This window comes from Corvus hawaiiensis, chromosome 6, assembly GCF_020740725.1.
Source record: "Corvus hawaiiensis isolate bCorHaw1 chromosome 6, bCorHaw1.pri.cur, whole genome shotgun sequence".
Classification (NCBI taxonomy): Eukaryota; Metazoa; Chordata; class Aves; order Passeriformes; family Corvidae; genus Corvus; species Corvus hawaiiensis.
In genome coordinates, this window is record NC_063218.1 from 59178521 (window position 1) to 59203669 (window position 25149).

The 25149-nt window shown below is 45.1% G+C and overlaps 1 protein-coding gene and 1 long non-coding RNA gene across 7 annotated transcripts in view; one reads left to right on the forward strand and one right to left on the reverse strand.

The window, feature by feature from the left end:
* The window catches only part of LOC125327866, a 31530-nt gene extending 31215 nt beyond the window's left edge, over positions 1-315 (reverse strand). For both annotated transcript variants that reach the window (XR_007204405.1, XR_007204404.1), the window contains exon 1: positions 56-315. This is a non-coding gene — a long non-coding RNA (uncharacterized LOC125327866). The remainder of the gene's footprint in view (positions 1-55) is intronic.
* Positions 316-459: 144 nt separating this feature from the next.
* BDNF (brain derived neurotrophic factor) overlaps positions 460-25149 on the forward strand; it is a 37097-nt gene continuing 12407 nt past the window's right edge. The window contains exon 1 of one of the 5 annotated variants that reach the window (XM_048307868.1): positions 460-579. In XM_048307868.1, the coding sequence (XP_048163825.1) occupies positions 577-579 (3 nt within the window). In that variant the 5' untranslated portion in view covers positions 460-576. Of the gene's footprint in view, positions 580-1256; positions 1472-18761; positions 19020-19541; positions 19817-21896; positions 21921-25149 lie in introns of those variants that run through there. The other 4 variants (XM_048307870.1, XM_048307871.1, XM_048307869.1 and 1 more) reach the window with 4 other exon arrangements.

The following is a 25149-nucleotide window of genomic DNA, read 5'->3' on the forward strand; positions in this document are numbered from 1 at the left end:
TGAACGTGACATTAAAAACAAACAAACAAGCAAACAAAAACAAATGCTTACTTACCTGTCCCGAACGTAAATCTCCAGAGCCGGCTCGTCTTGCACGGCCCCAGGTGCGAGCCGGGAGGTGGAAGGAGGGCGGTGGGAATCAGGGCTCACTGCACAGTGCGCCCGTCCGGCCAGGACTTTCCTCGGGAACTTACTGTCCCGCTCCGGTTTCCTGGGAGGAGGCTGCGATCACGTTTTATACTGAGTTGGTTGGTAACCCCTCTCATTCATTAAGATCACGTAAGAACTCAGAGGGAAACGTGACTCTGAGCTAAGGCGTTTGCGTAAATCTATAGGTTTTTAAAACTCCCTGCCAGTTGCTTTCTGTCTTCTGTAGGCACCAAGGTGGTGGAGAGTTTAAGCTTGCGGATATTGCAAAGGGTTATTAGATTCATAAGTCACACCAAGTGGTGGGCGATCCACTGAGCAAAGCAGAAGTTCTCACATGATGACTTCAAACAAGACACATTACCTTCCAGCATCTGTTGGAGAGACTGGATTTTAAACCACTTCTGTCTCCAGGACAGCAAAGAAACAATGGTAAGTACCTATAAAAAAAGCTTGTTTTTAATACCTGGAGAGAAGAACAAAACAACTACAACAAAAAGCTTGAGATGTTGCTTAACGACAGTATGTAATATCACGGGCTCGGCTTTCTAGTACTTAATACGCCAAAGAGCGTAACCCGCGGAGGCCGGGAGAATTGTGTTTTAGACAGTGTAACTTTAATTGCGACGCTCTTTGATTTAGGGCTGCGATGGAAACAGCGCGTCTGAGAGAGAAACTTGGAGCTGTCGCGGCCGGGCTGCCGCCGGGCGCTCGCCTCTCCTCCCCGGCTCGCTCCTGCCCTCTCCCTCGGCGGGCACAGGAGGCGCCTGCCGCCTACCGTCGGGGGGGCTGGAGGCGGGGGGGCGCCTCCGCGCCCCGCTGCGGAGCGAGGGTCGGGGCTGCCCCGGAGGAGGGGGAGACGCGGAGCTGCGCGGCCGCGGCACGTGACAGCGCGGGGGGCCGGGGCGAGGAGCGGCCCGGGCGCGCAGCGGGCGCGGCGGCGGAGCGAAGCGAAGCGGGGAGGCGGTGGCAGCACCCTGGACAGCGGCGCCGGGGGGCCGGCGGAGGCGGCTCCGCACCGCTCCGCATCGCTCCGCGACCCAGCGGGCTCGGGGAGCCGTTGGCACTGGGTACCGGCTTCCCTCCCCCGCCAGCCCCCGGTCCTTCCCCTCCCCTCCCCTCCCCGCCCGCCGCCCTCTCGCCCCGCTGGAGCTGGGCTAAGTTGAATTCCTAGCGGTGCGGACTGGAATAGGAACAAGAGAGGAGGGATAAAAAAAAAGAGTCTTGCAAGCTCCGGGGGTTGGTTTGACGGTGTCAACTTTGGGAAATGCCAGTATTTATCTCTGCGATCTAGCCACTGCTCGTGGTGTTAGCTGTAACCAAGGTAAGCGGAGGGGGGACCCCCCCTGCGGCCCCTTTGGCTCCTGCCTCTCCCTCTCTGTGGTGCGGGGATGGGTGCCTGGTCTTTGCCTAGTTTTGTTACCTTGTTGGCTGCTTGGTGTATACGAGGGCTAGAGAAGGAAGGAAAAGCTAGATGAGATTTAACTACGAGTTAAGTTGTGCCTGATTTAACCTGGGAATCTCGTCTATGTGTGTGTGCATGCTTTGGGCAGAGATGCAACTGATCTTTACCTAGAGAAGCAGATGCGACGGATTTTTTTCCTGGCTAACGATGCAAGTTGATTTTGCATAGCTCAAGAAATGCAGCTGAGCTCTAGCTGGCACTGTGCACGACTGATCTTTCATAGATAAAGGGACGCAGCTGATCTTTACCTACACGGAGATTAACTGACCCCTCTGTCTACGCAACCTACGGCTCAAAGGGAGAGCCGTGCATGTATTGCTGATGATCCAATATCCGCATCTACTTTGCTATAATTAATGGTGTGTGTGCGTGTGCGTGCGTGCGTGCGTGCGTGCGTGTGTGTGTGTTTGGCAAGCCTGAAACCCAAACGCAGCCCCCCCAACTGGAGATCATTCGGATAAGCTTTCTGCTCATCTCCCTCCCTATCTCTAGTGCCTCCCCCCACCCCTCCCCGCGCTTCCGATTCTTCCTACGTAGAAATGTAGCTAATAATATTTAGTCTCCGGGCTAAAAATAAGCTCTGGAAAGTCAGCAGTTTGGCGGAGCAGCGGCGGTAGCAGCAGTGCTCGCAGGTAGAGAGGCTCTGGGGGTCTCCTCCTCTGCACGGAGGCTGTGCATCACCCCCCTCCCCCGCTCCCCGCGCTGCTGGGGGGGAGTGAGTTCCTGCGAAGGAGAGTCCACACGGAGCTGCGCTGTCTCCGCCGCCCCGTTCCAAACAGACTGCGCTCCTCCACCCGGGGAATCCCGGCCACGGGGAGACACCCCTCCTCCCCGTCCCGGCGGATCCGAGGGGAGGCCGGCCGAGCCCCCCACCACAGCCACGGCGCGGGGGCGACAGGCCCTCCCTGCAGCAGAGCCGGCGGCGCCCCGCGGCCGGCCCCGCTGCGGTGCCGGGGCCCCGCCGGGAGGGAGGGCGGATCCCGGGGCCCCACCGCCCCCGCCTCCCGCCGGGCTCCCGCTTCGGCTCGCACGTAGCGCCGCCGAATAGGGAACCCCCGGCAGGCGGGAGGCTGGCCCCGCCGCGGGGGACGGGGCGGCGTCCCCACCGCGCAGCAGGGCGGAGACGCCGCGCAGAGCACCGCGCGCCCCGCCGGGCCGGGCCGGGCCGGGCCGGCCTCCCCCCGCCGGCGTCCCCCTGTGTTCCCTCCCCCCCTCCCCACCGTGGTTGCTACGGCGACCGCCTCCCCCAGGAGGCACCGTCCTGCGGAAATGGGGGCGCGGTGCCTCGGGGATGGGGGCGCCGGGGATGCCGCCCCTCTCCCGCCCCCTCCGCTCCTCGTCAGCAGCCCCCGGACGGCATCGCTTGCAGCACCGGAGCCGGACCGGACACCGGCGCCGCGCGCACAGCCAAAATGGAGGTGGTGCAGGACGGCACCGGAGGGGCGCCGGCGCGGGGCTCGCACGAAAGTCGGTCACCTGTCGCCTCTGCTGCGGTCGTATCTGTTTGGGGTGGCTAGATTTGGGGTTTTTATCGTTAAAGGAAAGCAGCCGCTCTCCTCTCCAGGAGATGCGCTACAGGCGGCCTTGACTTAGCGCCGCCCTCCTTTACCCCCCAGCCCCCAGGCCGGCCGGGGAAGGGAGCGGGCAGGATCCCTTCGTGGATTTTTCATTTCCACTTGGAGAACTTGCGTTTGCTGGGGATACCTGTCAGGGTGCCGTATGAGGCAGTTCTTAGCAGCTGTAAGGCGAGGAGAGAGGAGCCCGGGAAGAGCCAGGTCTCAGCAGCATCCGTCGTCAGCGGGCTGGGTGAAACTCAAACACTCATGATTTGCAGTATTGGTTTCATTAAATTCATAATGAAACGTCCTCTGACCTTTTTTCACTTAGGAAAAATTTATGCAGTAAAGCTAATGTTTCAGTACATCCACTGTGAACTAGAGGTTGATGAGCCCTACTAAAAATCTATCCACTTCCCAAAATAAGTTTTTCTGTTATCTAGGAGGTTGTCAAGGAGTTTCTAGTTATATGAATTTTCCACTTCATGCGTAATTTTATATATATTCTGTATTTTGAGTTTGCACCCATTACTTTCTTACCAAGTCCTAAAAAACTCCCAACATTTCCCTTTCTGCCTCTGTTGCCATGTTTCTGTTGAATTCTAATCATTCTCTGCAGAGACGCATGGGATGGACGGCTGCTAACAAATGACATGGGCCATATTTGGTCGCATTATGGTGACTCATACCTTAATCTGCAAGTAGTTTTATTGATTTTAGTATCTACTGTTTCTCCACGAGCTGTCACTGCTTTGGTGGCGGTTCATCGCCACCTTTCATCTCTTACAGTTATGATACTGTAAAATGTCTGATCTTCTTTGAATATCTCTTCATCCTCCAAAGTTTTGACATGGCAGCCTTTCTTTCCTTTTTTTTTTTAAGTTTTATTTTACCTGGTACCATGAGTGTTGTCTTCAGTGGTTTGGTGTCTGTCAGGTGTTTGTGTCCAGCAGATGGTTTTTATAATACGGTATTTGACACAGGCATTATCTCTATGCAACTTTGCCATTCTCAGCAGCTCACCATTTGGATAACCTTTTGATTTTCAGGATTGATCAAAAATTTCCTATTTCAAATGGTCTGATATTTCTCACTATTTATTTTTAGTGGCCAGCATTCACAGGCATGTATGCTGGTGGATTAATGTCTAGCATTTCATTAATCCAAGGTGGCTGGATGCATACATTTGGCAAGTCCTTTTCTTTTTCCTTTATCACATTAATGCTGTTGAGCTTTTAGAAATGCACTAAGAAAATGCAGACTGGCTGCCCTTCAGTAACCATAAGTTGCTTCCTAAATACAGTGGCATATGGTTGCCCTGCCATGAGAAATTCTGTAAAGGTGGATAAATCCCAAGGGACAGATTTTCCTCGGAGCTGTAAGTCTTACCATGAATCATTGTAGTAAATCACCACTAAGCACTTGAAGATGTAGCTGCTAGAATTTTTTTAATCAGATATGCAAACAAAGAGAGCATCCATAAGATTTTGGGAGAACTCTGGCAAAAAATAGTAACATCAAGTGCAGTAAACAGCATCTGCAAGAAACAGTACCTATGAAAGTTGTTGAAAATCAGTAGATTCCCTAGACCTTGGGAATGAGACAGGTAGTGCAAGGTAAAATACATATGAATAGACACTTTCACGGCTCCCTCCCCTTTGAGCTAACATTAGATTGGGGCTAAGAAACTGGGGCTAGCAAAAACAGGCTTGTGAAAGTGGTTCTTAAAATGGATTTGATGGCTTTTGGGGCATGAAGAACTAGAAAGAAAGAATGGAGAAATGCAGGAGTGGTTTTGTAATGCTCATTTTCATTTGTGGTCAGCAAGTCCAGCTAATAATAAGGACTACAGAATATGGGCAGATGAAATGTAAAAGAAAAGGTAGTGCTTGTATGCCTGGAAGTAAGATTTTGAAACGCGTGTGAGTATTCCATGTTTCTCTCATGTTTGGGTTTCCAAATATTTTTACGCTTCCTTTCTGCATCTCTCCCACCACATTGTTAGGAATAGTAAAGTGCCCTGGCAGGGAAATGTCAGGGGACATCCTGCAGCCCCCAAGGCACGTAATGAGCAGGTTCGCTTGCAAGCTGCTCATCACCTTTGGTGAATTCCTACACCCACGTGTGAGCAAGGTGTAGGGTAGGGCACTGACTTCTCCCATGAACTGAAAATATCTCTGAGACATGCTTTTGCAAAATTATAGCCAGGAAAACATACCAACTGACATGGAGTTCATATAACAACTGCCCACCCATTTCATTATTTCACAAATGTGTGATTCTTGCTTGTGAGCTGTCACCATTAACATTTCCATCTGTCTCAATATTGCTTCTATTCTTAGTTGCTTTGTGATATATGTAGGTGTATGAAAAGGATTTTTCCCTCCTCCTTGTGTCGTGAAACAAAATAAATGAAAGCCACATATATGTATCCACACATTTCATGCAAGCAGCAAGAAATACAGTCACTTTCATGGCACTCCCATTACTAGATGTAGAGGTGAATAAGAAGCACATGCCTGTGGCCTCTTGGTGCTGCTGGAACATGTACGTAATGGGGAAAACCATAAATAAGTCAAACTCTAACTGCAAAAGACCAATATTGCTTTGATCTCCTTTTGAATATGCAATTGGAGAGACCTATTTTCCTAACCGTGTAAGTATGGGAATAATTTTACTTACCATGTAATCCTAATTGATCTTTTCCTGAGGCAGTCTCAAGGGGAAAATAGCTGTGACACGCTTTAGTGTTCAAAGGATCAGGTCCTCAGCTGTGTAGATATTCTAAACTTAGACCTTTCAAGCTACTCATCACTTGGACAAACAGAAAACTCTCTGCAATATAGGCAAAACCTGCTTTTCTCAGTACCTCTATGTCAAAAGTGGAATCAATGGGATACCTGTGGAAATGAATAGACATTTCACAGGAGTGTCCAGAAAAAGTGCATCTGGTTCCAGTCATGTTATTCCTGTTGTCGTTTGAACTTCATGGCAGAGTGCAAATTCATAGTCCCCTGAAGGAAAAAGTCTTTTGAAATTGCTAATGGATGTGACGCATTTTCACCCCTGGCACAGATTGGTGCTTCCCGGAGAGGCAGGGATTAGCCATGTCTGGTCTGTGAAATAACTGGGCTGTGGGGGCTTGGCCCTTTCCCCTCCTTATCTAGTGGAGAGCCTTGGGGCCAGTACCTTGCCACAGAGCCAATTCTGCTGTCAGTAAGTGGTTTCTCCACAGTCACAGGCTGTTGTATTGTCTCTTGCGGGGAGCACTAGTGGTGGGACTGTAATGGACCAAGGTCTTGCCATAAGTGCCCAAGTGTATATTTTCTCTTCCCCCTGCCTTTTAATGGTTTGGTCTGTCTTTTTTTTTTTTCCCCCATCCCAAAATAGCACACAAACCCCCAATTTAACAAGCATAAACCATACACTGTGGCCTCCAATTTATTTTGACATTTGGCAAGAATGATTATGCAATATGTTCATTAAGTCATAACATTTTCGCTACTTTCCCATTCCACATCCTTATTAACTATAGCACATGTGAAAATAATGAATTTAGTTATTCTCCAAATGGACAGTGGACCCCAAAGCTCCCAAGAAATTGCATTGTTTATGGATACAATGTATGCAGAGACTTTTAAGGCCCTAGGTCTTACCTGACTGTAAAAAAATGGTTCATTTCTGAAAGGGGTGAGGAGGAGTTTATCATCTGCTAGAATGTTTATAGAATTGTTCAGTTAAAGAGGTCTCATCAGACCAGTTGTTTCTTTTTTCTTAAACAGAGCCTTTGTGGGATTTGGGAATAATGCAGTAAAAAGTTATGGTAGTAGATAATTAGATGGACCAGCTAAAAGCAATATGAAAGGGGGCTGGTAGCACAAGGATTACAGAAGGTGTGTGGGCATTTTGACATCCAGAAAACATTATAGATCTGGTCTCAGCTACCTCAGTCTCATGATGATAATTAAGAAATGTGGGTGTAGAAAAGCTCTTCGCATGGTTTAGTTGGATTATTGCTGCAGTTCAAAACACAATTGACAGAGACACCCACATTGGACATGATTGCCCTTTGATGAGGCAGATACTGACTTTTTAAAGCTGACACAGTTAAAATTATGTCCAAAGTTTATGGGGCCACAAGCTTCTCACTAGACTCCATTATTATACAATTGGTAAAATACAAATTGAAGCAGTTAAAAAAAAAAGGTGAGGCCTGCTGAGGAGGAAGGGACCCTGGCAGTGGGAAGGTTTCAGCATTAACCTTTTTCTCACCTGTTTCGCAAGAGTAGAAGCACATGGTCTGGGGGTTCACTTTCTGTGTATGTGTTTTTTAAAGGCAGATAGGAGGGAAGACCAGTGAGGCTAGTTCCATTGATAACCCACAGTAAAGCCTAGTTCCTATGCAGGCTGGGTGTTGTGTGACAGATCTTCCCAACTCTTTTACCTCCGTTTGTTCATCAGCAATACAGAGATGTTACCAAGCTCCCTTCTGAGCACTGAATAAGATGAAATATACCATAAATTAAAAAAAAAAAAGCAAAACCCGACCACAAAGTTTGTGGTTCTTCATCTGAAGGATATGTTTTTAAGAAACATTTCTGAATGGAAAGAGAATGCTGGAGACTGTTTAGATGGTTACTGCTCAAGTCTAAGACAAGACATAACAGTATAGCTTAACATACTAACTCTTGCAGTGTTTTATTCTAATATTAGAGACACTAAACCTGTACAGCTATGGAAATGTCAAAATATTGACTTCAGCCCGGATCCTGCATTCAGGTTTCTTTATTCTTTTACATGTTTCACCCCTTGAAACAACAGCAATAGAAGGAGGTTGTATGGTGGCCCACAAGTAGTTTTCTATCTGTCACTTAGCTCCCATTCAGATTTTCTCTCAGGAATCAGAAAAGGCCACACATTGTCAAGGCGGACAGAGTTGGGAAAATATTTGACATTTTAAAATTAATTTTTTTCTAGTATTTTCAACACAAACTCAGTTCTATGTTGTTCAAAGAGGTTTTCAGTAGTTCCCTCTAAAGCTATCATCAATAGTCTGACAATGACGTTTGATAAAATATTCAGATTCCAACCCAAATTATATAGTGAAAAGACAATGGATGTAATGGATTTCAGGAAAACAGGTGGTTACTAAAGAAAAAAAAAAAAAAAGCAGCTGATTTCTAACAGTGAATACCTTTTGAAACCCAACCAACTCTGCTGAGAATGGGATGAAGTGAGAGACATGAGCAGAAGTCAAGAGACTGGAGCTGCTCATGTGTTGGTTTGCTCTGTCAAATACATGTTCACTCACACCATTTGAGAGAATATGTGGCTGAATTTTGAAAACAGATAGTTTGATAATTGATAAAATTGAAAATTGATAAAATAGTATTGACAAGGAAAACAAAAAGATTTAGCAGTTTATAAATGAGGCTAAATTCTGGGTTTGAAATCTTCCAGTGGATGATGATACATCTCAAATGTCTTTTGCTACTGTCTTTTGCTGTAGCCTGAAGTGTGATACCCTTTTTTCTATTGCCAAAAATTTATTGCATCAGAGAGAAAAAAACCCTAATGTGTCTATTGGTCATAGAGTCATCGACAGAAGGAGTGACTCTTACAGTATTTTCCATATGAATCTCTTTTTGTGTCCCAAATTTGGTTTATCGACTAAGGTATTTTAAGTTCTTGCACCACACTCATCATTCATCATGGTTTTTGAACACCTTTCTAAGTGACATGACTAACCTCTGTCACATGTTTTGTTTTCATCCTCTTCGGAGGGAACAAGTACTTAATTCTAGGATTTTTCCCTAGTTTTGGTTTTTTGGGGGGTTAATTGTTGTGCATAAGTCTTTCACAAAGGTCCTGGTGGTGGCAGGAGGTAGAGGTTTAATCATGGATTCACCTCTTTTCTTTCTGTGTCGCATTTGATCCTACATCAGCAGTCAGTCACTCTATCCACCTCTTATTCCCCAGGCAGATATGATTCTCATGGTTTTTCTGCCCACCACCTGTTTTCCCAAATCCTTCACCTAGACTCAGCTGCCCAACCATGGTCATAGCCCTGGATACCCACTGCTTTTCTCACCTCTTTTTCTGAACTCTTTTAAATACCCAAATGTCTCTGAGTTAAGAAGAGCTTTTAATTCCCAGTCTACTGCCTTTGACACCAAATAGTTATTTTTATCATCTACTTTCCCATCAAAGTATTTCTGCAGCAATCCCTAAAGAAAATTCTGCTGGCTCCCAAATTTTAAGGAAGCCAAAACATCTGACAAGAGGCTAAGTCCTTACAAAGACAAACCTAGAAAGTTAATTTGAAAGGGCCAGAATTTCCTATTCATTTTTTGTAGGGATTTTCCAGACAAAACAGAGAAGAAATTCAGACTAATGTGAGGCATACACTTCAGGCCAGGAGAAAAGCCAAAGATGATGGACCTTTCCAAATTCTTTTCTTTTGGATCTGTTAGCCTGTCCAAGGTACTGACTCGCCTCCTTAGCCACCAGAGGCCATTGTGTGACAGCTGCCTGGGGCTCTAATTAGCATCAGAATTTCCCTGCAGGGAAGCCCTGCATGGCTCCTGTGGACCCCCATGGGGCCTCTACCAGTGAGAAGGTGTGTGAGCACCCCAAGGTGAAGGGCAACCAGAAGCGGTGGATAGTGCTGGAGTCCTGGCAGGCCCAGGCTGGCCCACATTAGGGGAGCTGTGCTTGGATGGAATAGAAATAGCCATGAGTCTTGCCCAGTGTGGAAGAGCACAGGGTGAAAGGTCTACCGTCCCAGCAAGCTAGTTTGGCAATCCCTCAGCCTTCTGCAAGCGTGTCCTGCCCGGCTTTATCTGAGGCCTTGATGAGGGAAGCTGTCCACTGCCTTCCAAGTCCATGCATTTTGTGTTGTGTTAGTAAAGATTAATGGTTAGTTAAAAATCAATCAGCTAAATTTAGATGGAGGTCTAGTACCAGTTTGTCAGACAATGAGAATGTGTATTTCATCTGCTTGTCATTCTTTTGTGTTAGCATTCAGGCTGAGCCTTTTTTCCTGAGTCTCTGTAAAGCCCATCAGTTCCTGGAATTAACACAATGTTCATTTACTGTGAGGGTGAGGGTCTGACAAAAGCACAGCAAACCAAAACTGCAAAATAAACTTTGTTGTCAGTTATGCTTCCACAACTCTGGTACTTGGTGCGATTTTCAGGTGGTTAACAGGGTCTAAATCAAGAAAGTGATCAGAAATAAGCCTGAAAATTTACTGGCTCTTATTTACTTTCTTTTATCTTGATACAGCTTCTTAAAAGAATATTTTTAGCAGATTCTTTAAACATTTGTAGTAAGAGGCAATAGACAAAATGTCATAATTTCCATATGAAGGAGTGCAATTCCTATATAAAAAAGCCATTTTATCCTAATATGGTCTCAGAGTCTAAGTAACGTATTCTGTCACAAGAACTTTTGCATCAAAACAATTTTTCTATTTCATATCCAAGAAGAAATGTTGAATATTTAAATTCCACGTTCTTTTTGATCTTAATTCCCTTCACAGAAGAGCTCTTTAGGTCTCATCAATGTGCTCTAGGTGCAATATCTGAGTATATTTTTCGTATTACGGGGTCTAACCCAAATTAAGAAACCAAGGGGGAAGAAGCTATGCATGCCTTTAAGGGAAAATGATTCTGCTTGAAGCACGTAGCAGGGTAAAGCATCAAACAGAAATGTAAAAAAAGTCTAAAATAAGGGGTTTAATGCCTTGGTGCAAAGTCCTTGCTGAAAATCTAGCATTTGGCTCCCTTGATTTAAAAACTTTGCATTCCTGCTGACTTCAGTGGTGTTTATGTTCAAATAAGTAAAGGCACCATGAGGCCATATAGTACAACTGCAATTTGCAATAAATTATAGCAGATTAAACAGTTAACTAATGAAATACAAAGAGGTGTTTAAAACACTCCCTTGTAAGCATTTATGTTTCAGATGTATAAACTACATGAAAAATAAACATTGTCCAGAAAATAAATGTATATTATGTTGTTTATGAATTTATACTCTAATGGCACAAGTCCTGAACCACCAAGGCTCCACTAAATGTCTTGCCAAAGCCAGGGGTAGATTTTACTTGGTATTCTTTGAGTCATATCCAACCCTAAAAATACAGGGGCTTCGAGCATGAAAATGTGGGATTTCTTTCATCCTGCTTAAGGTTATGTTCACATGGGTTTTGTGGTGGTGGCCATGGCTCCATTGCTGGATGCTCCTGCCCAACCACCCCTCAAGAGCCACCCTGACCTTGTGCAGGCTGGGGCAGAGAAATCAATATGTTTTCCCATTTGAGAAATGGTGTAGAACGTGAGGGAAGTTATTTTAAAATAGCTTAAATTTATATTGATTTTCTGAATCAATATTTCAGGATTTTTGAATTCCCAAGTAGTCATACATCCACCCTATGTTTTGTTCCCATCTCTCTGCATCTATAAATGATCGTCTGAGCACATCATATGCTGTAGAGAACCAGCTATGCATCCAATTACCCCCATACTGTACTAGCGAGGAGGAAAATAATATTTTAGTAGTAGTACCAAAAAACCAGCTGATCTGGCACTAGTTACCATTTAAAGCAATTCTGCCATGCACATCAATGAAATAATTTCATCTGGCCAATGCAGAGTAATAATGGCCCCTGTGCAATTCCCACTCTTTGGGGCTGGGTGTCACAGTGGAAGGAAAGAGGAAGTGAGGACAGTACCCTCTTTGTTGGCATCTTTTGCTGTGTATTAGCGCACCCTGAGGAATAGGTGAGCACATAACCCAATAATGACTCTTGCTGCTGTCAGTGCTCACATGCCACCTGGGCATCCCACTGTCATAGATGAACAGACCATACCTTTTATTTGGACAAGTGAAAACTGGACAGACACATGTCTGCCTATTAATCTCCAAAGTGTAATGTAGTAAAGTTTACACACAACTTGGTTCCAGTCATTAAATTACTGAAGGATTAGCAATCCCAAGTATTCAGTAAACAGAAATGACACCATACAAATGAAACATTTTAGTCAAGGGAAATTTTTGCTTTAATGTGACTAATCCAGTACTTGTTTCTTGAGCCACAAGTCACAGTAACTGGAGGAGGAGAACATGATGGGGTCTGGGTTTCATTTTGAGAACTCTAATTTTTATTGCTGCACTGATAATTTTAGTGTGCAATTAACAAAAATATCTACTGTTTTGCAGATACTTCTCTCTTTAATGCTTTAGGTGGTTAACATGGAAAGTGTTTTGAACTCTTATGTTTTGTTTCTTAGGTGAAATAGCTCAATACGCTATTTAAAGAAAAAATATCCTGAATTCATCTTTAAACACATCAGCTTGTTAAAAGTATTGATGTGGCTCTGCTTTGAAAAAGGATGGAGCCAAAGTACCTTAACCTCTTCGGGAAGATGAAGACAACTATCTAAGTGCAGTGTAAAATATATTAATATGAAAGTCTTGAAGGGCAGGAGAGCCAGAAGAACTATTTAATGTTTACACATGCTTTTCATTCCCAAGGATTTCTGTGTACCCAAGGAGGATCCCTCCTGCCAGTTCCTGGCCAGAGTGGGATCCTGTGGGTGGTGGGCACCCCAGAACAGCTGCTGGCCCTGGTGCCAAACACCATCTTCCATCTCCCCTCCCCGACTGTTTGCTTTGGATCTCTTATCGCCCATCACTCTCTGGGCAATATTGCTGAGCTGCTGCACCTGGCAAATGGAGTGTTTGAGCTTGATGTCAGAGGAGATTTTAGTTGCTTAAATAGAAATAAACTACAAAAGGGCATTCACAGGGCTGTGGACCTGGGATTTTGGGGCTTGCTTATTTTTAGGACACACTCAAAATAAGCTCTCCAAAGTTATGCACTGAGGAGGGTTTGGTAAGGCATATACCTATTCCAGTAAGATGCCTGGCTAAGTTTATAAGCCCCCTGGAATCTGATCCCTTTAAATATTAAAAATAATCCACTATATTGCATCTAATTGAAACCCACTGAATACTTAGAGGAAAGGAGAGATGAGTCAATCCCAACACCTTTCACCCACAAGTGCACCGACAGTTTTCTGATCTTCTTTAATCATAGAGCTCCAATGGCCTGATTCGTCACAGGAGTGCATCTCCAGCCATCTAATCTTTCCACACTCAGCTCAGGTTTCCACCATCCCAAGGAATCACACACAACCTCTTTGGGGAAGAGGGGATCTTCTTTTCCCTTCCCATGTCTGCTTCTCCCTCAGAGTCTGCATTTTTGTTGTACCATGCCCTCTTTTCTGTCTGCTGTGATGGAGCCTTGGCTGGGCTGTTAGCAGGAAGGTCAGATGTGAGTGAGGAAGGCTCAGGCACCATACACCAGACACCTGGTACACAGGATACTCTTGGGCACAACCCAGATACTTTGCTCTCTGCTCAGGTAATGGGTGTTTAATGCCTCTAAAACAACAGCAGTAAGGTAGAGACACTCAGGAGATGAATTGCCAGTTTTAGTGAATGTCGAAGCATCAGGGAATGACAAACCAAGCTTTTAATGTTTCTGCTGGGTTGGATTCATTCTCTCCTTACTTTTGTTTCTTATTTTCACCTTTTTTTCTGTGCCACCATCCTCAACAGCTGCCCTGCACCCCACAGCGTGGGGCAAGCCTGGCATGGCTGGACACTGGCCATGGGACCAGGTGTCAGAATGAAGGGTGAATTATCCTCCTGGCTTCCCCCAGCCCTTCAGCACAGGGAAGAGGGATTTCATGTGTGGTTTAGGAGTCCCACTGACCAAACAGTGCATGGAGTTGATGCAAAACCCCAAAAGAAAAGCCTAGAGGTTTAGATTAGAAGGATTTTGTGTGTGTGCATGTGTGTGTCTGTGCACATCATTGCATATGGCAATTGCCACATATGATACATTCTATTTCTACAACACTTGATGCCAGTAGAGACAAATATATGAGTAGTGGCAAGGAACAAACCCAGAATTGGCATGCTCACCAGACAAGTATGTTCATGAGCAGCTTAATAGATTCATGTGTAATAGATCCATGCATTTCCTTGTTTGCAAAAGGCTAATCTGCACCTACCACAGAACTCTGTCAGAGAGGTAGTTTCATGCACATAAATTGTGCTGAAATCCCTGACTGGAAGGCATGGGACAAGATTCAGGGTACAGATGCTGCCATGTGATGGAAAGCTGGCATACCTCTAGCAGTCATGAGAAGAAACCAATTATTTTAATTGTTTGCTAGAGTTTTAAAATCACTTTTGCTGTAGCTGCAGGGTGGCAATTCTGAGCTATTAGGTGGTATTTTCTTCAGGAAAAATGTTGTGGTTTTGGTGCTTGTGGTTCAAAGAGTAGGTTTTCCTGCTTTATCCTATGTACATGCAGCCTACAAACCATGTCTAATGAAAGATCTTTGCGTTTGTGTTCCCGTCTTTGCTGTTTTGCTTAATATTTTCCCTGCTAAAATGAGGATGAAAGGCCTCTTAAAAAATGTTGTTCACTGAAGGTGAAATTATGCTTGAAATTTAGATCAACTACACTGCACTATTTAAGGCACAGGGTATATTCTAGTCACCCAGCAAGCGCTTGCAGACCAGAACATCAGCAACTCTTTGTAGGCTGAACACAATGTAAACCTCAAGGTTGTGAGATCCAAGAACCACCAACCCCAGGGCATTAACATACAACAGGGATGCCTAGGAGAGGCTGTGGTCACAGCTTGGCCAACCCCTGGATGCAAGGGGTAAGCTGGGGAAGTGATCACCACCATCTTTCTCTCAACATCTCACTCAGCCAAAGCCCCTACAATGTAAAGATTTTACAAAGTTAAGCAGAATTTGGCTTTGGTCCTCAAAGATGCTGAGGTTTTTCTAGTGCCACTGATGTTAGTGTGGAGCATGAGGGGCTCTCTTGTGTGTGCTGCAATCACTGAATCATTGTAGAGCGGCATCACAGCCCAGTCATCTTACAAATGCACCATGTCTGCAACCCTGGTTGTGTATATAACTTGTGTATATAATCCATTGCAATTTTTAGCATTACTTGAGTTGGAAAAGTTTATTTCCATTAATTTTTCATCCCTTTAATGTGAAAAAAATAGCAAATATAGGTAAGTAGGAAACATGAATAAACATAATTAAACATAAAATGCTTGTAATGATATAGGAACTGACTTCAGCCAATTAAAATTTTTAACAGAAAAAACCCTGTAGCATCAAAACCCAAGTACATCAATAGCATTGTCCTTTTTGTAACCAGAATTAGTTTCTATTCCTGACAGCCAAGTGAGAAGCATTCCAAATTGTAGCTTCTTGACCTTTTTCTCATTCAAAAACAGGTCAAGATACTACGTGAATAAAATGGGGAGTGTAAAAACACAGTTTGGGGGAGGGGAGACTCAATCACCCATTACCTTTTGTCTAACTATGGACCTTTTAAGAATGCTACTCTTTTCAAATATTGACTTTTTTATTGCTTCTCTTACAATTGCAATGGGGGAATTTAGAAGCCCCACAAACTACTTTATCATATAATTAGTTTATCAGTAAATTTGGACCTCGTACATCAATCACTATAATGCATAACCTCCACTGAGACAGAAACCAGATGTGCGTGCTTCTGCTTTCTTCTTTATAGTATCTACAGAATCATTAGTGCCTATGCTACAGTTTAAATTGAATTGAGCAAGAGGCAATGGTCTTACTCTCCTACAAGCAATATTACTGCAGGAATAAATCAACATTTTGTTGATTGACAACGCATACTCTTTCCCTGTTGCTGTTTAAGACAGAGTGAAGATTGATTTGTGTATGCAAAAAATAATTTTAGTTAGTCATGTATAGAAAAAACATTTGGTTCTAAGGTAAATGCTATAAAGTGGGCATACTGTGACAACACCAAGAGGCTTGATACACTGAATTATCTGAAACCACCAGAAAAGGGACTGTCTGCCCTTTTCTTCCCCATGCCATCATGGTGTGATTTTCCTTTCAAGTGCCTCTTACTTCTGACATCTGTACAATCCAAGTGGGGAAAACGTAGCTGCTCCTGAGACAGGATGGAAGATGTCTTTTTTCAGACACAACAAGAGAAAACTCCTTCTGGGTCTACCAAGAAAACATCAGGATGCCTGATCTTTGCATCCTATGTCTCCCACAAAATCCATGTGAGGACTATCAGTCGCTTCACAAACTAATACCTTGAAGACCCAATTTTTTGGGGTTCATTCATACAAAATTCTCTTGGAAGTCAGGGTCTGATTGAAAAATATGGAGCCCAGCTTGCATGTGCATTAAAAATCCAAACAAGTAATTATTTATACTACTTTTTCATTTTCCCAGTAATCAAGCACTGGCTGGTAATAATGCCCAAAGGGCTGATTATACCAGCAAGAAACAGCAGCTCTCTGACCACACCTCTTCCCCGGGAAAATCTCTACACAGATGCAAAAGGCAGCATTTTTGTAGCAGAGAAAAATGGCAATTTCATGGTTGCACAGAATTAATGGTTCCTATGTTCTTAGCAGAGCTGAGCTGAAGTGCTTACCCACAGAGTGAGGACTTGTCAGGCAGTATGTAACATGCTTCCTTTCAAAAATTAAAAAACTTGTTCTGATTGCAAGCAGATTTTTTCAGAGTATATCCCTTCTCCTTCACTCCTGAGAAAAAGCCGGCAGTGTTTCTAAAGCATGATACTTGCTTCTGCTCATCTGCATGTTTAGTGTACTAGCAGAAGAGTCTTTCCTCCAGGAATAACAAGTGTGTAATGTATCATATTACAGCTGATTAAAGTAGCCTCTCCTGCTACTGTTTAACTTGTCTGGTAGATCATCCAAATACTTGCAGGCATCGTCTTATAAACACAGAATATTGAAACTGTGCTGTTTTATGACTGCACAAAAAGGCTGCTGAAAACATGCTGCCTTAGTGAAATCAGGTACAGTTGTATCTGGAAAGTTAAATGGTATTGTGGAGTGAAGTCTAAAACTGATAAATAAAATGCACACATTCACTTAGCAAGTTCCAGGTACAATCATGTGTTTGAAATACCTCTGGAACATCCACCTGGCATTATTGCTGAGAGATATAAACTTATATTGGTATATTAGAGTGGGAAAAGGAATGGCTGATATATCCGTAAAGGCAGAATTTGAGTAATACAGAAATAGGCCCAGGCTGTTAGTGAAGACTTTGAAAATGTCTCCTTTCTCGTAAATTGGGTAGATTTGGACTGGAAAACACTGAGACAAAAGAGGTAGAACTGTCTTCATACGCGCTGACATTTTTAGTTCAACCACGCAAAGCTAAACCCCCAAGTGCCAGAAGGATGGTGATGTGGTACTTAGGCATGATTTTTAAAAAAGTTCTTAAAGCTGCAAAGGTTATTAACCACCAGGAATCTTTCCTTTAATATATATTAAAAGCTGATTTATATGGAAGGCCTTGGGTGTACTCGAATTTCAAACACCTGGGTTATTTTCTTTACTGATCAATGCAGGTGTTTCATAGCAAAAGCACACAGGCAATCAGACTGTCTGAGGGCAGCAATGAGTTGCACACATTTTTCCTAGTATAAATAAATTTTCACAAGTGCGTGGAGTGAATGGGCGGGCCTTTGGCATTAATTGCAATTAGATGGCAGTCAGGCTTTGAGGTGTAGAAAAATACGTGTTTTAACAGATTCATAAAAGAGTTGTGCTATCTTCTTCAGAAAATCAACTGCTTCCAATTTTGCCTGTGAGGCAGGAGGGAAGGAAAGAGGTGACAGGTCAGGAAGGGGGTGAAGCCAGTGCCTCTCCCACAGCTGGCTCTTGCCGTGGGATGTGGCACAAGGTGCTATGCCCCGCCAGCACACGCGTGCACTCCCACTTGCCGCAGCCAGCCCAGCCAGGGAGCGTGCCATCTCTCTGTCTTTACCAAGATCAAATGGAGCTAGTCAATCAGGGGATACCATTATTGCCTCCACCATTCAATTTCCACTATCAATAATTTACTGTATTTGCTGCACGCGGAGAAGGAGTAGATGGCCAAACAGATTTTCGTCAAGGGGTACAGAATCCACCCCGCGGGCTGCCGGGCAGAGCCGAGCAGGGCGTTTCGTCCGAGATCCCCGGGCTCCGCGGCTGCCCCTGTCTCCGCCGGCGGGCGCTGATGCGACGGGCGGTCCCGCTGTCGGTCTCAGTCTCGGTCTCGGTCTCGGTCCCGTCCCGCTCCCGGGCTGGGCAGAACCGCCTCGGGACCGCTGGGACTGAGCTCCCGCTGGGCGCCTGCAGAAAGTCACCGGTGTAACGTTACCTGGGGCGCTCATTAATAAGCAATGCCTGTTATTATCTTGATTGCATTCTTAATAGGCGAACTACGGAGAGGTCAGCGCGGGAGCGATATTTAAATGGATCGGGCTTGCTTAATACCCGGCGGAGTAAACCAATATCCCGCCGCGGGCGGACCGACACCCCCCCGCCCGGCTCCCCGCTCGGGAAGCGCCAGGGGAGCGGAGCGGAGCGGAGCGGGGCCGGGCGGGCGGGGCGGGGGCGGTGGCGGGGCCGGGAGGCGGTGCGGAGGCTCTAAGCGGGGCAGCGCGGTGCCTACGGCCGCTGCAGCCGCTGGCCGGGGGCGAAGCCGCTCGGCGAGGAGAAGGCGTGGAGCTGGGCCAGGAGGCTCCGGTTGGGCGGCGGGAGTGGGGGATCCGGCTCCGCTGCCCTCCCGCCCCTCATAAAGCTTTGATGAGACACTTGAGACGCCGCCTGTGTTGTCGAGGCAGCGGGAGGCGGTCGGTGGGACTGGGCGCCCGGGAGAGGATGTGACTTCCCGGAGGAGACCCGGACAGGCTTTGTGTGGACGACAAGGTACGCGGCACCCAGCCAAGGAAACTTAAGGGGCCGGGGGCAGGGGGTGCGGGTGGCTGAGGGGCTGGGCGGGCGCTGGCCGGTGAGAGGCGTCGGGGAGCGGTTAAGCGCGGGGGAGGGCCGGGGCAGCCCCGCGCCCCTTTGTTTCCGCACCTGTCGGTCCAGCCGGTGCCCGGCGGGGCTTTTGTTGGGGCCGGCGGGAGCAGGAGCGCGCTCCCGGCGGCGCGAGTGGGAGCGGAGCGCGGGACCCGGCGGCGCTTCCCCGACGGCGGCGCGGGCGCGGGGCGCGGCGGGCGGCCCTTGGGCGGCGGGGTGCGCCCCCTGGCGGCGGGCGCGCGGCGGGGCGGCGGCCCCGGCCCCGGCCTCCTCCCTCCGTGCGCGGCGGCGGCGGCGGGGCCCGGCCGCGGGGCGGGCGGCGCGGAGGAGCCGGGGTGCGGGGGGGGGCCGGGCGCTGCCCGGCGCTGGCGGCCGAGGTGCCGTCAGGGAGGGGCGCGATGCACTTGTTGAAGCTGGACCGTCGCTGGAATGTGAAGCATGCAGGGCACCGTCACCGGGATCCGGTGCCACGGGCGCCTTCTCCTCTGCCTGTCCGGCTTCCACCACCCGCCGGGCGCGGGAAGCCCGCCGGGTGTCGCCGGGAGGGAAGGGAAGGCGGTGCAAAGAGGGAGTCCGGCGGCTTGAGCGGCTGAAGGTGTCGGTGCTTAGGAAAGAGCAGCGACTGGCCTCGACCCACCGGCTGTGGATTCGTATTGGGGGGTCAGACACGTCTTCACCCAGAAAAAAACTGGGGTTCAATGGTAAATTTGGTTGGCAGAGGTTTAATTAATACCTTGGAAACCTTGTCCTGTCCCACAGATTTTTTTTTTTTTCCGTAGGATTAAAAGCATGAGGTGTTACAGCTGTGAGCCATGCTTGCTTTTCTTGGTTGTTTTTAAGAGGTGCTGTTGGTGTCTTGGTCTGTACATTCCAGTTAAGATATGTCCTTTTCCTCTCAGTTTATTGTAGTTTGCTGTTCTGAGGTTATGCAAGATCAATAGTTATTACTTATTTATGTTTCTAGTAACACAGTTCTAATGAATGCAAAGAATCTATCCTGGCAATACATTTTTCTTCAGCCAGTATTTCTGTAATCTTTAATTCATGGTGATAAATAGATAAAATGAATTTCCTTGGTTGTCTGTAGATATGAGCAAAGGGCTGGATAATGAGCTGCCTGCTTGTGGGCAGGAGGAACTTTCACATCACTTTTTAATGGCTTTTTGGTCACAAAAGTGAAGACTTTGCTCTGTTTACACAAGGATGGCTGTCCTAAGTAAGAAGATCGTCATATTGCCTGGTCTTTGGTGTTGGGTAGTGCGTTCGTGTAAATCAAAGGCCCTGCTTACAAAGCTGTATTGCTGTCTGCAAGCCCTCAAGTGAACACTCAACCCCAGTGATGGCCCAGAGTTAGTGTGGGTATAAAAGAACATAAGCAGAGGGGATGCTCTTGGCTTCATGCATGCTGCAAATCCTGTAGTTTGGCATGTGAGAGGAGGTGGCAGCTGTCAGGGGGATGCTACGGCTTCCTGTGTGCAGAGTTCCAGGGCACTGGCTGTGTAAACAGACCCGGGGAAAGGGAGAAGACAGACAGTGATGTTCTGCAGGAATGAGTGCCATCCCTCACCTGGGTCTCAGAGTAAAGCAACAACTCTGTTTCAACTCTAAAATATGTATTTTCTGCTGTAGTACTACCACTTAATGTTCAGCTTCACTGAACCTTGTCTGGGAAAACCCATTTGTAAGTAGTGTGCCTTCTGTTCATGTTGCAAGTGCTCTCTGGAACTGCAGGGTAGATCCTGTTATTATATGGCTGTGAAATCAGAGTAAACCAAGTCAGAAACATGAAGAACATTTATCTGAATAATCCAGATATAATGGTGGAAGAAGATGGGAAAGGACCTTTATCTTGAATGGAGTAAGACTAAACTGAAAAAAGTGTTACTTCAAGCAGCATGCTCTTAGGCACCAAGGCATTATGTTATAACAGTAGTGCTTGGGAAGTACTGCAGTATGCTGGAATACTACAAAACGTAGTGCACAGATGCAAAGGTTTTCAAAGACTCGTTAACATGTGAAAAAAATATAGGGGAAAAAAAGGTTCTGTGCTTTTGCGTAAAAGCTTTGTATACATGATAGTGCTGAGCTGAAAGTGGCTGCGCTTAAAAGTCCTTGCAGTAGCTGTAGCACTTTGTGCAACTCTTACTCTGCTTTTTCTGTAAGGAAAACACAAGAAGCTGCATGTTTTGCTCAGATAATAATTCTCTGAGGGAGTGCACATATAAAAGCAGGTCACAAGAAACTGGGAAGTAGGAGATCCTCTCAACCCTTCTACGGGTAAGCACTGCATGAAGAGGAGAAACTACTGAGTGACTTGTGTAATAAGTATGGTCCTATTAAAAAAAAAAAGTTATTTCTCATACCTGCCTTCCTGGTTTGTATAAAAGGCTGAAAAGTTCTTCTAAGAATGCACCCCATGCCTACACTAGAAATCTCACATTAGGCATTGTGTGAATTGTTGGAGAACTAGAGAAGGATATGTGCTTTTAATAGGTTAATTGCTAACTTGTCTTGACCTGTTTTTAAGCACATGCTGTGAGCACTTGGTTCCTCCTAAACAGCTGAAACGCTGCTTAATTGGGAAGCTCTCAATCATTTCTTAGATCAGTTCATGCACTGGCATTCTTGGTAATGCTTAGTTGTAAACATCCTTTAAAAGGAAGCTTTTAAGGGCACTGAAGCTAAGCTATTTTTGTGTGTTGCTGAAATGAAGTGTTAACCAATAACCTACTATCTTCAGTTCCAGTTGGGAAGGTTCTGTAACAACTCCTGTATGCTGTGATACGCCATTAGGAAGCAGCACAGGTGTGTACTGAGTGAACTGCCTGATATATGAGTTGGGATGGGGCTGGTAGGCTATGTCCCCTGTCTGTCAACTTACAAATCTTACTGTTTCCTTATCCCTTTATTATTCAGTCTTATCTTTGACTGCAGGTTCTTTGAGGCAGAGACAGTCTTGCTTGTCTTCTCTTTCTGGTACCCAACAAGAACTCATCATTGCTTTTGTAATACAAACAATAAATAACAGATAACTGTGCAGTGCATACAGGCAACTCTGTCATGGTACCTTAAACTTGCATGTTATCAATTCCAGGTGCCGAGCAGTCCAGTGAGGAACACTGTTTGCAAGAGTTGTCCATGCAGAACAGGGCAAACAGTCTTATGTGTAAAGTGTAGGTGATCTGTAGGGTTAGGCTCAGCCTTTCCTCCTTTTCAACATTCAGGACCTAATTATCAGGCATCTGTAGACTGGTGGAGTTCAACTGCTATACCCAACAGCAACAATGAACATGAAACAGTCTGAAATACTGGAAATGCCATGGACATGTCTGACCAGGCAACAGTCTTACAAAGGACAAAAAAAGCCAACGTCATCTCAAGTACGATGTCTACCCTTTATAACTAGTGAACAGAAGGTTGGCTGGGATGATACTGACCTGATGTGATTGTAATTCTTGGTAACGCTGATACTAGTGGTAACAGAATGTCCCATTACAGCATAATTTAGGCATCGTGAATGGATACAGCTGTCTAAAGATGGGTACTATGCGCACCCAGAGGAAGCAAAAGGAAACTTCATTTAGTGATTTTTCATGCTCTGCTGACAGCTGCCATAAGGCTGTAGCAGTTGTATACTTTCCTTGGTAAGAATATTGTATTTTTCAGAGAAGTCATTTTCTGAAACCAGTTAATTAGGACAGTTATTTCTGGCCGTGGCATTTGTAGAGAACAGAAGGCATGATTGTTCTTATATTTGTTTCTCTGAGTCCTTTGATCGACTAGAAACTCTCAATGCTTTACGCTATAAATTACCTCAATCCTTTGGCAGTTCATTTCTTTTCTTGTGTACTTGGTTAGGAAAATGCAGAAATCCTTGTGACTCAGCTACAGACTACTATAAATTATGAAGAAATGGGGGAGGGGGTCACATTTCACGTTAGGAAAGGCAATTCTAGGAGGATGGAAGGATACTGGTTGCTAAATTTGAGATCAGCATCTTACAGTATCTCAAAATCTGAGCAGCTACTGCCACCTAGAGATGGACGAACCACATAGGCTGCTCGGGCTGTCTCTGGCAAGGGAGCCTGCACCATTAAAATGAGTTAATCCCAGTCCTTACTCCACAGTTTAAATTTAGTATATGAGTGCAGATCTTTTTTAGCCCTGTAATTGATGATTACCTGTGAATCCTGTTCTAGCAATGCAGGTAGCTAAATTTTATACAGTCTTCCTTGTGTGGCTTAAATAGGTAAGCAAAGAACCATCACTTGTAGTAAATCGTTTGTTGATTTAATTTATACTACACCTAAAGAAGTATTTGCAAATCAAATTTATACAGGTTTTGCACAACTATTGCTCAGACTTCATAGCCTTTGTAAAGCCTACACTAATAATATGCAATGTAGAATTAGTCCCTTAAGGATTTGAGTTGGGTTGAAGGTTTGTTCCCTATCCCATCTTTGAAGTCTCCTTGTTGGGGACTGTCCTTTAGTATATACTTGTTGGAATAGAAAAAAAATTTCTGATTTTCCCAGATGTATCAACTCCGCAGCCTTTAGATTGGTTTCACTAGGTTCAGAATTTTCTCAATTTAAAAATTAAGTATCAAAATTAAGTTGAATATGTAGCTATTTGTTGCTACCTCAAATCTAACAACATGAAATAAACTAGCTCGTTTTTTTGTTTTGTACATCAACCTGCTATAGCAGTTTCTTCCTCTGCATTTGAGGGAGAACCAGTGTTCCCTGCTTAATTTGTGAGGAACTGATTACAGAGGGAAACAGTGAGCTTTTTTACCCCCTGAATTCATAATCTCACGTTCAATTATTTCTGTTTGACTCTTAGAGACACAGTATGTTTTGGGGCTTTTATAATAACTGCTAGCTCTCAGCTATCAAATGCCTAGTGGAATAAGAAAGGCAACACAACTAAACCTGGAGTTGATAACATCATCTCACAGAGCCCTGAAAATGCAATCCACTAGCTAATTGCACGTACTACATAACTTTCTAGGTGATGGCTTTTTAAATTTCCTAAGATATTTGAAGTCTGTCATTGTAAATTATATTGGGATAAGAGGTTAATCAAAAAATTTTGAGGGAACAGAATTTTCCTGTGGGAAACTGAGGAGCTATGATTCAGGGATATTTGCCGCAAGTCAGGAAGCAACTGCAAACTGCTTATATCAGGGTGCATGAGAGCTGTAATACCAAAGTAGAGTTTCAAAAATTATCCTTGGCTCAGTGGAGTTCCACATCAGTCTCAGCCTTTCTGGTATGTGCGCTGAGTTACAAGTAGCATGAATGTAGCATAGAAGGAAGAATCTGGAAAAAAATTGAACTAGGCAAAACCTTGAGCAAAATGCTGTTATATGCTGTTTATTAGTTCAGCATGTAAAAGACTCGACCCAGAATCCTCTACTACGTACCTTTTAAAAGTGAGTTAAGCTTAATCTTGTGCTAATTCTAGTGCATATTGTGCCTTATCTAATGTAATCTAAACACTATTTTCTTTAAACATAATGGCTCCTGGAGAAAAGCTGTTTCATCTAGATTAAGAAATTAAAGGTTATGATCTCTGGATTCCTTAGTCTGTTATGCCATTTACTTTTTAAGCTTGATGCAACATATAGAATCCATATGGTTTAGTTTATCCATCTTTACAATGGCCATGGTGCTCTCACTGAGTGTTCAGTATATGAGTCACTGAGAAGAAAAGAAATTAAATCTAAACTTTATTGAAAGGCTGGATTAGTAAAACCAACCTTTCCCCTTAGCCACAGCTGTCACTGTACCACAGAAGTGTATGGATATTGTTGGGATGAGTGACAGGACTTGTTCTGAAGTATTTCTAGGTAATTCTGCCTGCTGGCTGCCTCCATTAAGACTTGGATCTTCACTTGCTGTTTACATTCCTTCTGAGTTGATAATCCAGTTTGACTGAGCTGTAAATGCCGAGAGAAAAATGCTATTTGATAGAATTTGTACTGAGAGCCAGTGTGAGGAGGAAGCAAATTCAATAACAAGTTCAAGCT